This window comes from Pleurodeles waltl, chromosome 5 (genome assembly GCF_031143425.1).
Source record: "Pleurodeles waltl isolate 20211129_DDA chromosome 5, aPleWal1.hap1.20221129, whole genome shotgun sequence".
Classification (NCBI taxonomy): domain Eukaryota; kingdom Metazoa; phylum Chordata; class Amphibia; order Caudata; family Salamandridae; genus Pleurodeles; species Pleurodeles waltl.
This window is the reverse complement of record NC_090444.1, coordinates 922,725,353-922,743,945: the sequence shown is the minus strand read 5'-3', so window position 1 is coordinate 922,743,945 and position 18,593 is coordinate 922,725,353. Positions and strand designations below refer to the sequence as shown.

Here is an 18,593-nt window from a genome sequence, read left to right as displayed (position 1 = left end):
CTAACTAACACCAGATTAGGATAGCATGTTTGGGCTTCATGCAAAACAATTTAGTCAACACAAATTTGTAAAAACATCTAATAAGGGCTCTATCAAAATATCGGTTGGTAGCTAAAAACAGAAGCAAATAGGCGTAGCAAACAACAACATAATCAATATACCTATCCTCAATTTGGATCAGCAAGCTGTTACAGTCTTCGTCCTCAGGACATCAGTCGTCACTCAGGATTCAGCATCAAAGTTCAGAAAAGGCAAAGTCTTTAAGCAGTAAAGTTAAGTATGTCTCTTCTCAAGACGGTCAAGAAAGTAATGGCCTTACGGGAAGATAGGAAATGGGAAAATGGGCTGTCTTCTCTCTGTGCAGTCTGGCTAAGTTAGATTTCCTAAAACTTCTTCCCAAGTTCCTATAGGACAAGGGATCGCATGTTCACACTTTGTCCAATAAAACTAAAAGTTCAAACCTACATTTCTACTAGTACGTGGTTCACATGTCGATGATTGGCTCCTTTCGTGCTGTTCTCATCATCCGGCTCGTCAGGTAACAATATTGTTGCAGTTTATACTCCAGTCTGTATGGTCTTGGTTTTCTCCTGGGAAAGTCAGTCTCACACACATTACTTTGACAATGTTGCATTGGCAAGTACATCATCTCCTAGCAAGCAGTTCTCATTAGAAAGACTTTCAGCTACAAGCATTTGGTCAGCACAGTGGAAAATCACAATTTAATTCTCTAGACAGTCATTTTATTAAACGCCTAAGAAATACAGCTTGACATGAGGCCGTGCAACTAGGCCAATACCTCCACTAATTTAAGGCCTACAATTGATAAAGCTAATACATAATGCATAACCCTTAATATGACATATTACTACATAAATCAAACATAAGCTCAACATTTCATATTAATACGCCATTAATAAGTACTCTTTGTGAACATTGGTGGACACTCACCGCACCTTCAAATGCGTGCATTATTTTTCCCTACGTTATTATGCTTTCTACGCAAATTCAACACTCAAATGACATGAATATTCATTAATAATTTCATTAAAACTCAGGGTTAACACAAGCACTGTCCTTACCCAAATCCTTCCAAGTACTTTTAGAGGCCACCAGTAAGAGTATGTCACTATCAACATGAACAGAGAAAAATTCTACAGGGCATATTTAAGAAAAGTGTAGCTGCACACAGTGCAGTGCAACTTTTCTTGCACCCCTTAGCGCACCCCTAACAGCACTGTGTGTGCACCGTATTTAAAATATGGTGCGCCAAGGCAGTAGTTAGTGGACTAGCGTCAGATTTTTTGATGCTAGTCCGGAACTTTGCAGGATTAGCTAATCCTGCGAAGCTGATTGAGGCCTATTGTAATCACTGGTGTGCCTCCTTTTAACGCCTGCTCTGAGGAGGCTTCAAAAGTGCTGACAAAAATGACACATAGAAATTTCCTAGATTTCTTTGTGCCATTTTTTCAGCTCCCTTAATGGGGGAACGCTCCCTTTGCTTACATTATACCTGGAGCAGGCATACTGTAGCACAAAGGGTTACAAGGTGTCGCAATGCAGGCATTGTGCCACTTTGTAAATATGGCGCAGGGATTTTGGCCTCGGGCCACATTAATGTAAAAAAAAAAAATGACACTAATGTGGTGCAAGGAGGCGATAGGGGCTCTTAAATATACCCCCACTTCCTCTATGTTGTGAATCTTTAGCACACTTCTGTGAATTAACAAGTGAGAACAGCTGCTATGTACTCTCCTCTCTCGGGATGACTGTTGGTAGAGGATCATTGTTTGGGTAATGTGATCTGATATGCTTAATAAATGTGCCTACTGACGGCTTTTGGAAATAGGGAGTCTCACGCTATGGTTTTCCTAAGTGGGAGTATGTGTCTCCAGCAGTTATTAAAGACTATACTGTGAGAAAGAGAAAGAGACACTCGGTAGCGCTCGCGTCTGGGGATCCATAATGGACTAACATCTAGCCACCAAAAGGAAGGTGGCAATTAGCATTGAAGCAGTGATCTTCCAACTCTTAAATGCCAAGTCCCCATTTATAGAAATGTCATCAGGCACCCAGAATTCCATACACAAGGAGATCAAGAGGGAAACAAAGTGCACGGCGTACATTCACCAAAAATTTCAACCATCTAAACCCAATCGGCACAGGGCATAAAAAATGGAAACTGAAGAACTTCAATTCCAATTTCAAACTTATTTTCTCACTATTCTATAAAACTGACAGCTCTGAACACATCTAACACGTCAGAAATTGCAGTTATTTTCTGTCATGCCTTTTACAAATGCAATGAAACACAAAATTTTAAGCATTTTATTGGCAGCCACATCTCCCTAAAAGTGTAAAAGTATCTACTGTGTGATTCTTTCATTAATAGGGGGGAGTGCCTTTGAGGGTTATTTTAAGCCTCCTCCACTCTGCCCATGTGGCAACAGGCATTGCTGATAGCACATTACAGAGTGGCTAAATGCCACTCTTGTCTTCCTATAAAAACAAAGCATTGTTTTCACCATGGTGTTTTTCTCTATTCACTAGTAAAATACGATTCACTTGACTAAAGCCTGGAAAGTCCACCTCTCTCATCCCCAAAATCAATTGAGATCGCACCTCTCCAGTTTGAATACCTCTGGCATAAACTATTCTACTCCATAAGGCAATGAACTAATCTACTGCACACTCCTAGTGGTAAAATTAAAACAAAAACATTTTGTAGTCTACCATGTGGAAATGACTGCAATACCTATGTGCGATAAGTAGAATGCTTTAGAAATCTCAGTTCCTGTAAATAGTTCTCAATGTTCGTTCAAAGAAAATAGTCAAAAAATGCGAAAGTGAATAAGGTCTGCAGATGAGCTTAATGTTGATTAATTACTCATGGGTGACTGCTGGAAAACTAGCAGCAAAGATGAAGTGAGGGTGATGTTTTCTGAACCACACTGCTCTGTGCATAATGACAAATCTGTCATCTGTTGTATGACTAAATCACTAAGGACCATATTTATCATGTAGTTCCTTCACACTTGCATCACACAATGAGGTGCTAATGTGACACAACTACTAAGTGGGATTTATCAAGTCATGCAAGGCCACATTGCATGGCCCTGAGTGGCTTGATAAACCTAGATTAAGGAAACTCAGTGGAAATCGCTGCTTTGCTTTACTCTGCCCCAGATAGGCGTTCCATGGGTGCTGTGTGGGGGTTTTCTGCAGCACACATAAAAAGAGGAAAATGCCTTACTGGATTGTACTTGTGCATGATGGTGACCCTTCCTACATGAAAACAATCCTGCTTGCAACGCCAGCACCCTTGCACCATGGTGCAAGGATGCCTGGATTGGCGCTAGATAGCACATAGTGTGCGAGACATGGGAAATGACAGGAATGAGCAGCATAATGTTAAATATGGCACATTCCTGCCCTTTCTCTGTCATGCAGCACATCAAGCCACCTAGCTGCACTGCGTGGCTATTTCATAAATATGCCCCTATGTCCTCTGTGCTTATTAATTACCCCTGCAGTGGCAAAAGACCTGCAAGGAGCAATGTGCCTAGCTGCAATGACGGCGAGTTTAAGGCAGGTTGCGTGTTGGTGCAGGTAGATGCAGCACATTTAAAGAGCCTGTTGGGTTAAAATCATAATATTGGAGCCCGTCACCCTTTTGAATCATTCAACGGCCATGGTAAGATCACTGGAGAATTTTCTTTCCCTCATTAGTTCTACTGCCTAAAAATAAATGATGACCCCCAATCTCATCAAAACAGTCTAATACAACACCCAAAACGGTCAAATTGCTTCTAAGAACTTTGATATCCAAAGGGCAGATGTCCATTACCTTTGGCAAAGGTCCTCATATCAGGGTCCCTCTAGATCGCTCAGTGGTCCAACTAGGGGCGCTAATTAGGTTGCCGGCAGCAGCAGCTGCTGTTGTCAAATGGAATGATCCCTGGGCTAGTGCACCCTGACAGCAGCCTAAGATGGACCCGACTCTCAGGAGAAATAAAACAACCTTAATGACGTTTCTGGGCTCTACAGAAAGCCTCAGCAGGATCATATACACGTCCACTGTTAAAAGTGATGCTCAGGCTCACCTATCTAATCTCCGAGCTAGGACCAATTTTGCTGAACACTTCGTAAAAGAGCCTATCCTTGTGTGTTCTAGTATTCTCCACGCAGCTGGGGCAACTGGAATTCAAAATAACTCTCCAGCTGTAACTCTCCAGAGGTTTCAGAGGTCTAAGGGGTTGTGCATGGGCCACAAGACATGGTGACCATACAGGCTTCAGCCTGCCAAGGCATCAGAGCCTCAGTGTCATTTCTCATGACTTGAAGCTGGAGAATTTAGCCAGGGCTAGAGATATGCCATAAGTTTGCCCTTTTGATGACCAGATAGCGGGTGGGTTAGGCACAAATCTGGGGGAATACCACTCAAAATATGGTCATTTCCAACACCTTTTGTCTAATCCCTAAATTGCAGCACTCATTGTATGGAGCTGACTGCACTGGTAACTATTGTCCCAGATCAGGATGCATCTATATGGGGTAAAGTACACCATGTTGTATAATACAGGTATATTGCAAGTCATCAAGGAGTTCCGTGACAATATAGAGGAATAAGACTAAAGGCTGATTTCTTATATAAAGTATCAGAAGTCCGAGAGGTCAAGAAAAATCCATTTAACACATGGCACAGTGTATTTTAGTCTTAATCACACTTGGTCACACCATCACTTTTCCTACAAACCTCATAAATTGTCAGATTATTTATCTCTCATATGAAAAAGATAGCACTGTTGCCAACATGAATTCCATAGTGCAAATTCATGCTTATTAAAAATGAGCTTGTAATTGGATGCAAAAACATATTAGAATAAGTTTAACATACACTGGAATAAAAACTGCTCTAGCACGGTATGAATAGTAACATACAAAAAAGGCCTTTCTTGCTTGTACTGACGTTTGTGCAAAAAAATGACTATGTTGTCATAAATCTCTCCTTTCTTATGATCAGTGCCAATTTAGGGAAAAAATTTGTCAAAAGGAAGAAAAGCCTGTTCTTCATTTCAATGCCAAAATTGCAGCTGCAATGATTCTCCATGACCTGTGTTTCACCTGACACTAGCAGCAAGTAACCTCAAATGTAATAGGATTTTAAAGTTTACAATTGTATTTTTAAATATCAACAACAGAATCATTGTGCAACTAATATATTGTGGTCAAAATACCAATGACCAAAATATCAATAAGTGCATATCATTGAGTGTATATTTATTATTCTCACCGTCTGCGTACCTTGAAGGTATATATATATATATATATATTGGCAAGATACATAGATGTGGAGTTAAGTAAACTTATACTTACCTATATAAACGTACCTTTGGAATATGTTGGTCCTCAATATTCTGTTGACCTTATTTTCTGTTAGCTTTATCTTTTGAAGTGAATATTAAGGTGGAATACTGATATTACAGTTCTGGCTACTAGACTACAATTTCACAAATGTGTCTTTCTTAATGTGCTCCTTTTTTTCTTATTCTGCAGACACCTTTGCAAGCAAAGTAGCAGCTACTCAAGACCAATATGCAGACGCCTCCATTGGCAATGTCACCGGCAGCAATGCTGTGAATGTTTTCTTGGGGATCGGTGTAGCCTGGTCCATCGCTGCCATCTACCACGCGGCCCACGGAGAGCAGTTCAAAGTCGCGCCCGGCACCCTGGCCTTCTCAGTCACCCTCTTCACAATTTTTGCGTTCATCAATGTGGGAGTGTTGCTTTACCGACGGAGACCAGATGTGGCAGGAGGAGAACTGGGTGGCCCACGGACTGCCAAGCTTTTGACCACTGCCCTCTTTGCCCTCCTCTGGCTCCTGTACATTTTGTTCTCATCTCTGGAAGCCTATTGCCACATAAAGGCCTTCTAAAAGGAACCCTCAGATATAGAAAATTTATATATATAAATATATGTATAACGAACAGAGAAAGAAAAAAAGACTCTTGCCATTTTCACTTACCTGCTGATTGAATGCATCTTTGGGGGCATTCCTTCTACTAGTTAGAGGTATGAATTCAGCAGGGTTCCTGCATATGGGGCATCATATTAAACAAGGAATGGATGCAACACCACATCTTTGCAACCGTACCCTACAAAGCTTACTACAATGGTTGACTACTTTTATTTTTTCAAATGACAAATTGTAATGCTATAATGAGCTGTTCTTAAAGAAGCCAGATTAACCAGTGACATCTTTTAGTTTGTGGTGGGTGTGGGTGTGTGATGAAACATGATTAGCAGGAAGAAAGGTGATGGGAGATCCGTGATCAGACAGAATTGGTTAAAGACTAACGTGCCTCACGAGCATTAACCACTGCAGTTTGGTCCCCATCTCTTTTATGAAGGAAACTTGCAGAAGGTACTTGAGTCAGAGAGCTAACATAAGTTTTGGATGTGTTTCCTTTCTGGCAACATGATGCCAAGCCCTCAGTTGTTCATGTACGACTGCCCAATGCCTTGTACCACCTAGTGGATCTGTTTGTAGCTATTGGCTGGAATGCACCACCTGTTCCAATGTATTGACTTTTACTGCATTACAACTTGTGTGACTGCTAATCACCTGCGACTGTGCCAAGAAACACTAGTGCCCCTAACACCCAACTGTGTGTGCGTGCTTCAGTAAATTCCCCTGTTCACACCCACTTCGTTTTTTTTGTTTTACATTGGGCAGCTTTTTGTCAGTTTCCCCTCCCTTTAATGTTGTGCACAGCTTCCCATATGTGCCCACTTACGTCTGGAAATAATGCTCCTCTTTCATACACCTGCTTGAGATTATTGTTGTGGTACTTGTAACAATGTGCATGAATGAAACAAAGAAAACATATCTGTATATACTGTAGCGTAGTGAAGTCGCTGTTAATGTCAATCGAATGTCCAAGATACGTGTGCATTTTCACTTGAATCATTTTGTTGGTTTGTTTTGGTCAATGCAGACGAAGGGTGGAAGTGTAATGGGAGGTTAAGGATTTTGCATGTGGGATTTTATAAAAAAGCAATAACTGACAGAGGGGCAGAGGTGAATGTTGGCATGAATTCCTTAGCCCCGTCTCCCCGGAAGCTTTCCATTTTTATGGGCCCTTGATGACGTCGAATTTGAGGCTCTGCAAGCTCGAAGTCCTGCAGCGTGAATTTCAAGAATTGAGAAGGATGCCTGATCCTCTAATACATACTTGGGCTATTCATATCCCTCCACAGTATTGATGCTCACTTTCCCACTGTGCAATGGATGGCCCAAGTGACTTAATGACAAATAACTATATTATCTCGCCATTTTGCTCTTTTTATCTTCTGGGACAATTGATGGCATAGCTACTGGATGCTTTCCTATCTCGGTACTTAAAGGTTCAATGTCGGAAAAGCCTCCATGCTATCAAGGGACACTCTACATTGTCGGTCTGATATCAATGGGGATCCAGAAGCCAGGATTGCAACAATGGGTTCCCATGACTAATAAGACCAGACAATGAATTCAATGGTTACTTAATAGAGTAACACATTTCAGTAGCCATACCTGTTAAGACACTGCAGCTATACAGTGACCAGAAAGACAGTTCTAAAACAAGTCTTAGTGCTTGGTTGAATATTATATTTAGTGCTCAATATTCTGCAAGAAGACATCATTATGCTCATGAATACTTCTATACCAAGTCTTTTTTGCCTGAAAATATTCTGGTACGTTTGTTATGAGAAGTGTGATAACGCAGTTTATGAAAACTAAAGGACTTTCAAGTCACATTTGTTAAATCCCATCTTAGAATAAATATAGATGATTGTGCTGATTTGATCCGATTATCACATAGACACAATGTCTTGATGGACCATTCTAGAGCATTTTAATGTATTCTCATACATGATGACGCATGATTGCTGAGAAAATAACATGCTTGGCCATTTTTGAGGATTCAAACTTCAGATGTGTCAAAAACATTTATATTTGTGAAAATGAGTGAATTTTGATTGCAATCATAGGTCGCGGGACATCATATCTTCATTATTGGGTTACACCTTGATCATAAACTCAGATTCCCCCATGTAACGGAGAGCACAATCCACTAACTCCAGGAAATATAGAGAAGTTTGGGAAATTGCCCTGGCTAACTGCAAAAAAATTCCTTGGGAAATTCAAGAGTCTGTCAGCTCCCACAAAGCAATGATCATAGATACCCAATGTTAGAATTAGTGGTATGTCACTGTGAACATGCATGCCTGCAAACTTTCATCGTTTCACTGCTGCCGTTTTCTTTTTCTGGGATTCCGATCAAGGTGAGACCACAATGGCCATTGTTTTGGTCTTGAAAAAGAGGAGGTGATCTGAACCAGACTGTGCCTGGCTCATGTCTTTGACAAAGATTTTGGATTCACAACGCAACTAAATCAAGCTTCATGCATTTATTTCCCACACTACTAGGCATTGTTATCAGAGAAAAGTGGCTGCATAAACGTAGCTGTCTTTTAATAAGGACATTTTTCTACTCCACATACCTTAAACAAATCTCCCCCAAACAATATTTATGTTCCATAAAATATTACACTGAAAAAATGTTTATTGCAAAACCTTAACAAGCTCACCAACGTCCTGTGCTTTTTGGCCACACCAAATTAAGCTACCTTCCTAAGCATGCCTCCAGCACGAAGCCTGCAGAAAACTGCTTTATTTGCTCAGCTATAACCTTCATCAGAACCAGGATAACTAACGCATAAGGCCCTACAATAAAAATCCCTGCTGACAAGGCCTAAAAAAGTACATAATAAATATCTTAAAATACAAAACTGAGTAAAGAGATCAAAATTTTTTGCCTACTGTGGATGCCTCATTCAATTAGAGAGTTCAAGTTCGATCCAAACAACTAACGGGTATCTAATATCCAAAGCGAAGGCATTTCCTACTTACAACTTGCTATTTTGTGTCACCAAAAAGACACCTGGTTGACTTTCAATGATGTTAAAAAACACAGACATTTGAAAGGTGACAATAAAAACTCATATCTTTCTCTATCCAAGGATCAGCACTTCGTCCTTTCCAATCACAAAATGTTTAACAAAGACATATCAGTCAATACTGAGTAGCACAATCGTGGCAGAATTATATATAATCATGGTAGTGTTTATTCCTACCTTATAGTACAGCTAGCTAGTCTTCATAATGTTATAGTAAAGATATGCTCTGTATCATCAGTCTTCATTTTAAATTAAACTTGACTAAACTTGCAGACTTTTAATTCACTCTTAGAGATTGTGATTTGACAATAATTACAAAGTTTCTAAATCTATAATGATCCCCCCATTAGTCCATATTAGGTATGCCTCAATTTGCAATATTATGATGACAATTATTCAAAGTTACACGAATTTCACTAAATGAAGTTGGGCAGCATCTTGTGTGAAAATTGCAAGCATACAAAAGTCACCGAAATACCCTCAGGAGACTAATTCGAGAAGAAAATGTCTCTCGTCTGCAGTTTTGATGTGAGAAATGTTGTGCAAGAATCAGTGGTGCAAATCTTTGCCTGCCCTAATTTATGTGACCTCAAGCACTTCTGGTGTTACTCAGTGCCCATCACACAGGTTGGCCTAGTTAATGCCACCAAATCTAATGAAAAAATCTGCCTCAGCATGACTCCTTCCCATCCTCTATGTTAATGCACAATGACTTGAATACTATCTATACAATTCAAACATGACTAATTTGAGCCCGTACACTGCTTCATAACGAAGTATGTACAAGAGCCGGTGCTCTGTGGCCAGGAAATGGGGTATCTTAGTACTGCTGTAAATGCTGGTTTTAGTTAATATTGGATAAATGGATCATGGATTAACCATTGCAAAATTTTAAAGGAAGAAGTCAAAATCTTATCCAATTGATATTGAAAGATTTAAAATTTTGCAAAATGTATTGGCTGGTTCCTCCTTCCACAGAGTTTATTTTTTTAGAGGACATATTAAACGGCCACTGGACCATTGTAGGAGCACTGGTACCAAAAGTTCAACCCACCTGGGTAGCTTGACATTTTACAACATTATTTTCCCTCTTTGACAGTCAATGATTACGTCCGTTGCCTTAACCACTGGCATCAGGCAAATAAATAGCGTTCTGACTCAAAGTTAAGGTGCGTCCCGAAAAGCATCACTTTTACAGGCACCAACACATATTTAAAAACGCCCTTAGGCCCCAGAGGATGTTTCTTAGAATAGGACCTTTAGTTGAAGTGTAAATGACTGCAGGTCGAAATGTGCAGCCTGACACAAGGCTTGAAGTATCTAACTTCATCATAAACAGAAACAGTGTAGGGTTTCTGTGTGCGTCATGATGTCTGCATATTTAATGAAATAGGTAAGGTCGTGCTGGCCTATTGGGCAATCAGGTACTCAACAACACACTGGTCTGACATGCCAGTGTGTGATTTTCCTGATATTACAACAAACCTCGCCTGCAGCAAGTTTAAATTCATGCATTCTTCAATACCTTGCGAACACTTACACAGAGAGGCATATTTTCAATCTTTTGATTCACTGCAGCACCGCAAGACTTCTTGCTCCACTGCACTGCATCAAAAGGAAAGAGCAGGAATGCATCATACCTACAAGATACGGTGCATACCTCTCCTTTTACCCTGTGCCTGCGCACAATTGGCTGCCATGCGATAATGCAGGCACCCGTGCACCATGGTGCAAGGGTGTTTGCTTTGCCGGGATGATTGTCTTTGTGCAGGAAGGCATACCTTCCTGCACAAAACAATCATGAGATGCATTTTCCTCTGTCTATGTGTGCTGCACAAAAAGGAAAAATCAAGGAGAAATAAAGGTATTTCACCTATTGCGCCTCCAGTACACCTCCCCTGGGGAAGCGTAGGCTTTTGACAAATTCCCAAGGTTTACAAATCCTTGTAAATCTGGGAATGTGTCAAAATCCATGGGTGTTGCGTGGGAACACCCACCACAACACCCATGGAACGCAGCTTTGATGCAGAGTAAGGCAATGCAGCAACTTGCACTGCGTTGCCTTACTCCATATCTACAACGCCATGTAAAGCCACGCAAAGTGGCTTTGCATGGCGTTGTAGATATGGGCCTGCGCCGTCGGTGTGCCAAAAAAGTGACACACCAGTCCTGCAAACCGCTTGTGAATATGCCCCAGAGTGTTTTACAAGTTGAAAATGGCCACAATTCACAAACATGGGTAAGGTTTTTAGCAAAGTAACTAATTTTGGTCACTTCTATTTTGATGCCCTGGCCTATTTCCTTCGTCAGTCCGATCCTGCAAATGGTAAGTAATGGGCACTGTGAATCTTCACTAAACTTACTCTCTTCCCTCGGTTTGGAGTACTAAGGCCCAAGTTTGAGAACATCTCTTCCTCTTCCAAGGGCAACTCCTCCGGCAATTCTACAGAACTAAGCCTCACTTCACTTTCAAGATTCATTTTTATCTGACAATATGTGTCCTTGCTTCTAGTCCAATAATATGGTGATTCCTTTTTTTAAGTATGGCACATCCCTGTCCCATCACACTAACTCTTATCCTTTCCTAACCTCCCAAATGTATCAAAATCTCAATAAAGTACTTGAATGGAAGGAAAATAAGCAACATCATACAAGTTTGCCCTATGAAGGCGTGTTAAAATTGATAAGTACATACAATGAAATATAAAAAGTATAAATATATAGAAATTATAAGATTCAATTAAGACCGTCATCATAACCAATGTTGTTTGTCAACTGAGCAAAACTGATTTTGTGTGGTTATCCATTGAGGAAAATCATACTCCTAAAACATGTTCAAAAGTCTCAATAAAGTATTTTAATGGGAGGAAAAGAGGCAAAAGTATAAAAGTTTATCCTATGAAGGCTTATTAAAATTGTTAAATATATACAGTAAAATACAAATTTCTAAATATATAGAAATAAAAAAAGATTTGGTTAAGACTGTCATTATAACCAATGTCAACTGACCAGAACTGACTTTGTGTGGCTATAGGTTGAGGAAAAGTGTTTATGTGTTAGAGAGCCAGAGAGGAAGCCTGCTGTTACTAAAGTATCTGATCATTATCTACCCCTCTATGTTTCATCTACCTATGCAAAACGCCCACGTTATCAGAAGGGTGCCCAAGGATAACTTAGTCCTTTATCGATCATGACAGAACTTTACTGAGAAGGAAACCTGGAGGCAGATTTTAAAAAAGTAGCGGTGAACCCAGTGCAGCACCACTTTTTTTACACCCCATAGCGCCCCCCCTCCCACCACCATGTGAGTGCCGTATATATAAAATAGACCAGACCATTGTGCAGGGTAGGGTGGCGAAAGCATCAACATTTTTTACACTGTTGATGTACTGTTCAGGGTTTGTGCCAAAATGTTGGAGCTAACCCTGAACAGTACATAGGGGCCCAATATAAATAATGGTGTGCCCCTTTTAATGCTTGCTCTGAACAGGCATTAACAAATGCCACAAAAAATGACACAGAAAAATATTTTATATTTCTTTGTGCCATTTTTACGGCCCCTTCCCTAATGGGGGAACACCCCCTTGCATACATTATGGCGCAGGCATAATGTGACGCAAGGAGTTACAAAGTGCTCAGTGCATGCATTGCCCCACTTTCTAAATCTGGTGTGAAGATTTTGGCCTCGTTGGACCACATTAGCATAAAAAATATGATGCTGATGTGGTGCAAGGAGGCGCTAGGCCCTCTTAAATCTGGGCCCTGATTTCTGCTCTCTAAATAGTAGCAGTGTTTTAATCTTTAAGATACAAAGGGCCCAATTTAAAAAAAAATTATGTTGACCTCCATGGATGATCTATCCATCAGGAGTAGTAAGTTATCCCTCAATGATAAGGACAAAGGATCAGTGGCTCGGTGGACCATTTATGTCACCCTCGTGCAGGCAGGTCTAGGAGATCTATATGTTGTCCCCTAAGTTAAGGCCAGTAGTGTGCGTGCTTTGTCATTTCTAGGATCTCATTGACAAATAAACAGATTTGACCTGACCTAACCCAGCTATTTTGGCCCTTGCAAATTCGACCTTTCCTACCATGGCATCAGAAGTAATCAGTCGAGACGCTCTGTGATGCAGAATTACCACTGTCAGCAGGCTCAACCCATCACCAGAAGCCTTTGTCTAATGGTGCAGTAATGTTACCTAGAGGCACCTTCACAGTGACATTAATTGCCAGGGTTTGGACTTATCACGTGCGCGACCAGGGCACTCAATAGAACGTCCTTAGAGAAGACATTGGTCAGTTTGTCAAGACATTTACTTACCTATAGGAATATTTAGCACATTTAAATCACACTTCCCTTCACCCACAGAGACTTAGACACAAAAGTAAACGCCTTAAGAGTGATACAATAAACTACGTATATCGTGTGCAGGTGGGAGTGATGTGCTGGGGGCAGTAATGAGTGAAATTAGCCAACTAATATAATTGAAGAACCGTTTTACAGTCTATGGCGAATATTAGGCTGCCAGACTTGCCATTCAAAGTGGGCGGCCATTCCTTATAGGCATCGATCCTCAATGGGCCTCAGTTTTGGCAATTTCACAATATGGAGTTACATGACATAAGGCTGGTTGAGAAAACCTGCATGTTTTTCACTTCTGTGTCTCAAAAGAATTAAAAAGTTGGTGAAGCACTGGAAAGATCTCCTGTACGAAAACCTAGTTTCACAATCACCTGAACTCGTGACATGCACATGAAAGATTAATTTAGTGATGAACATCCTTTCCCATACATTGTTTAATGTTAGCTGCACAAGCCTATGTTTATGTGTTAAGCTAGCTGTGCTAATGTTTTTTTCTGCAGGTATTGACACTCTTTTCATGTACCACAGTAGTATTTTATCAAACATTTCTTTCACTTTGAAAGCAGCAGTCAGCCATATATTGCCCATGGAGTTCCTCAGGGTCTAGCCAACTTGCTACCATTGTATTCTTAGCTGAATAAAGCAAAATTGTCTCACAGTAGTTCACATGAGAGGATATATGCATGTCCTCCATATGAGCCATCCCGCATCCAACGGTGTTTCAACAGTCGCACCGCCACCCACTGCATCCAGACTGTCAGCTAATGTTCACGACCAAGAATGTTTTGACCAATGCTCCAAACTGATTCTGCTCGCTCAGCCATTCCAAGCCTGCATTCACCCTCAGCAGCTAATGTCCAGAAACAGCCCCACCGGCCTGCCACTGTGTCATGGTGTGCTCTCCTTCGGTGCATCCTCTGTTGCACTAAGCTGGAGCTGCAGACTCTTAGAGAGGAATGTGTTTATAATGAAATGCGATGAACGAAACGTGTGTTGCCATTTGCTTGAACGTGATTCGCACTCATTTTGAACAGTTAATTGACCTTTGATACTCTGCTATTGGAGGTTTTGAGCTTAGGAATGTAATTAAGTATTGTAAACCATTGCCCCTGTCAGAGGGGCTCGTTCTTACCTTTCCTTGTGGGGATGGTTACAATTATATTATCTTTCAGGTTGTTCATGGTTATTAAGTTTGTTGCAAATTATATATATATATATATTTTTTCTTCATTTTTTGTTTTGCTTTTTTATTTTTATGTGTGTACTGTGCACAAACATAGGAAGACAGCACATCAACTGTGATCAATGTAAACCGTTCACTTTCAAATGGCATCTTTGACAAGAAATAAAATAAAGTTTGAGTTTTCTGATTGAACCTGTCTAACATAGTATGTTTTTGAATATTTTATCCATGATCCGAAGTTGGAGCTTCCCATTCACTTTCCAGACTGTAACCAAAACATCATATAAACAAGCCTTGGCAAAGGCAATAGGTCTCGCCACTGACATTGTAGCCCAAACCTTTTGACTTTGCCATTGGTCTTTTGGACTTTTATTTATTATATAATAAAAAATCATTGCAAGAGGGTCACACGTTCAGCAAATAATGACAATTGTGGAATGTTTTTTCTTGCAGTACAAGACAAAGCTTTGCAAGATGGTTCTTGTGCATGCATAACACACACATGCACAGTGACTATCTTGTAATGCTTCTTTTTATGCTTAATGAAAAACTATTTAAAGATGGCTGCCATGAGTGGTGTAGGCTTTTGACGCATTCCCAGGTTTACAAAACCTTGTAAATCTGGGAATGCATCAAAATCCATGGATGTTGCATGGGAACACCCGCGAAACACCCATGGGAATGCCTCCCTGATGCAAAGTATGGCAACACAGCAACTTGCGCTATGTTGCCTTAGTCCATATCTACAAGGCCAGGAAAAGCCACGCAGAATGGTTTTGTGTGGCCTTGTAGATATGGGTCAGCAGCATGGGCCACTGGTGCATCACTATGAATGACGCAGTGACGGCACAGGCTGCTTGTAACTATGTGCCCTAGTCTCCTTGATCACGGGTCAGGAAATGCATACGCCTTCTGTATTTTTAAAACAACCATAGTCCTAACAAATAACAGTGAAGACGGACTGTGAACAGAATTGTCTTCAATACAGTGAAATGTTGCTTTTAACTGAGTCATGGGCCATAAAATGAAACAAATATGCTTATCATAATACATTGGAAATGTACACAATATATGTAGCAAAGTGGGGCATCTCCTGTTGTAAACCTCATGGCAAGGCAGAGTTTTACTGTGCTACTCACACTTAAGATAACACAGGTTAACATGGCAACAACGAAATAATCAGGCCCTAGTGGGCAAGTATAAGCCATGTTACAACAGAAACATCTGCCCCACAATAAGACCCTATGAAGCTTAGATCCTAAATCGTAGCCCGATTTAGCGGAATATAGGACCTAAATTGATGTGAAACAAATTCAGTGACATACATATGCATACAGTCAATCAAGCCCGAGTGTACAAATTGCTACTACACATCACTTAAACCATAAGTGTCAATGAACACAATTCAAAAATACCCCCACCCAATCAAACTCAAAGGATACAATAGCTCTTTTGCTCTGTTCCACCTGAACATTGACCCTTCTGAATTCAGGTAAACAGATAAGCTTTTGCATTCCAATTTATATAATCTATCCTCAACAAGAATATACATATACGAATGTACAAAAACAAAGACACTATTCAAAACAATGAAAAAACAAGGGTAACATTATCCTCTCTAAGTAAAGGGGTTAAGAGGGGTCCTCATGTCACACATTAATGAGTCAAAGATACTCAAAAACTAGTGATCTATCTATCTATCTATCTATCTATCTATCTATCTATCTATATGTATATATATATATAGATAGATATATATATCTATATATAAACATATATATAGATATATATATAGATGTATATATATATATATATATATATATATATATATACATCTATATATATATATATGTATATATATATATATATATATATAGAGAGAGAGAGAGAGAGATAGTTAGAAATGAGGTTTCTGGTTGGCAGTCTCTTTGCACTGTGTCCGAGCAGGGACCCTCACTCTAGTCAGGGTAAAGGAGAAACACACCTGGTTAACCCCCTCTCACCCCCTAGTAGCGTGGAACAAGCAGAAAGGCTTAACCCCAGAAGCAATGTGTAAAGTATTTGTATGAACACACACAGTAATGCAGTGAAAATACTGCAAAATGAACACCACACCAGTTTAGAAAGATATTTACCTAAATCAAACAAGACCAGAACGAAATAAATCCAACTTACACAAGTCAAGATATGAATTTAAAAAAAAATAAAAGTCTTAATCCTTAGAAAACTGTGAGAATGCTGTTGTTACACAAAGTACCTGGTTAGCGTCCAAAACAAAGCCGCACGGGCGAACCTGCATCGAAAAAGGTCAGCGATGCGTCGATTTCTCACTCACAAGCGAGACCGTACATCGTTCCTTCTCAGGTCAGGTCAGCGTGCGTCGTTTCTTCTCTCCTGCAAGAGGGCAATGCGTTGTTTCCCAGATGGACACCTCTGGTCTGGGCAGGCTTTGAGTTGATTTTTCACACCCAGTAATGTTGCGTTGAAATCCGGTCGCACAGTGTCAGGAAACCGCGCTGCATGGGGCTTGCGCCGTTATCAGCAACCACTAGCGGGTGTTGCACATCGTTTCTCTAGCCACGATGCATCAATCTCCCAACTGCGATGTAGGCGAAGTGTTGATTTTAGGCACAAGGCCGGCAGCGCATCATTTATCAGCCTCATTGTGGATGGTGCATCAAAAGTTTCACTGCACGGCGGTCTGTGTGTGGATTACTGTCCTTTTCCACCAGCTTCACCTTTCAACCATCCAGAGACAGGTTAGGGCACCACTTGGCAGGGTAGGAGTCTCAGCAAAGAGTCCAGGTACTGGCAGAGGAAGTCTTTGATGGCCCTGGGACTTCAACAACAGGAGGCAAGCTCAGTTCAAGCCCCTGGAGAATCTTCACCAGTGTGAAGTCACACAAAAGTCAGGCTTTGTCCTCTTTCAGGCAGAAGCAGCTACTGCAGGCCAACCCAGCACAGTCACAGGCAAAGGGGCGGTTCTCCTCCTCCAGCTCTCCAGCTCTTCTCCTTGGCAGAGGGTCCTCTTGGTTCCAGAAGTTATCTGGGTTTCAGGGGTTAAGGGTCAATACTTATACCCATTTCTCCCTTTGAAGTAGGCCTACTTCACAGGAAAGTCCCTGTTGTTTACAAGAAACTGCCTTGCCCAGACCAGACCCCAGACACACACCAGGGGGTTGGAGACTGCATTTTATGAGGGAAGGCACAGCCCATTCAGGTGTAAGTGACCACTAATCCCCTCCCCTCCAGCCCAGATGGCTCATCAGGGTATGCAGGCTACACTCCACCTCCCTTTGTGTCACTGTCTCGAGGAGATTCACAAACAGCCCAACTGTCAAACTGACCCAGTCAGGCAATCCACAAACAGGCAGAGTCACAGAATGGATTAAGCAAGAAAATGCCTACTTTCTAAAAGTGAGATTTCCAAACTAACAATCTAAAAACCAACTTCACTAAAAGATGCATTTTTAAATTTTGAGTTCATAGACCCTAAACTCCATATTCTATGTGCTCCCAAAGGGAATCAGCACTTTAAAAATATTTAAATGTAGTCCCAATGTTAACCTATGAGAGATAGGCCTTGCAACAGTGAACACTGAATTTAGCAGTATTTCACTGTTAGGACATGCAAAACACACCGGTACATGTCCCAACGTAAATATACACTGCACCCTGCCCATGGGGCTACGTAGGTCCTACCTTAGGGCTGCCTTACATGTAGAAAAATGGAAGGTTTAGGTCTGGCAAGTGGGCACACTTGCCAAGTCGAACTGGCAGTTTAAAACGGCACACACAAACACTGCAGTGGCATGTCTGAGCCATGTTTACAGGGCTCCTAGTGTGGATGGTACAACCAGGGCTGCAGGCCTACTAGTAGCATTTGATTTACAGGCCCTGGGCATTTCTAGTGCACTTTACTAGGGACTTACTAGTAAACCAAATATGCCAATCATGGATAAACCAATTTACACATATAATTTATACAGGGAACACTTACACTTTAGCACTGGTCAGGAGTGGTAAAGTGTCCAGAGCAGACAA

General features: G+C 40.9%; 1 protein-coding gene across 6 annotated transcripts in view; it reads left to right on the top strand.

The window, feature by feature from the left end:
- SLC8A1 (solute carrier family 8 member A1) overlaps positions 1 to 14,741 on the top strand; it is a 1,017,544-nt gene extending 1,002,803 nt beyond the window's left edge. For all 6 annotated transcript variants that reach the window (XM_069235056.1, XM_069235055.1, XM_069235053.1 and 3 more), the window contains one exon: positions 5,557 to 14,741. In XM_069235056.1, coding sequence (XP_069091157.1) covers positions 5,557 to 5,936 — 380 coding nt within the window. In that variant the 3' untranslated portion in view covers positions 5,937 to 14,741. The remainder of the gene's footprint in view (positions 1 to 5,556) is intronic.
- The last annotated feature ends 3,852 nt before the right edge of the window (positions 14,742 to 18,593 follow it).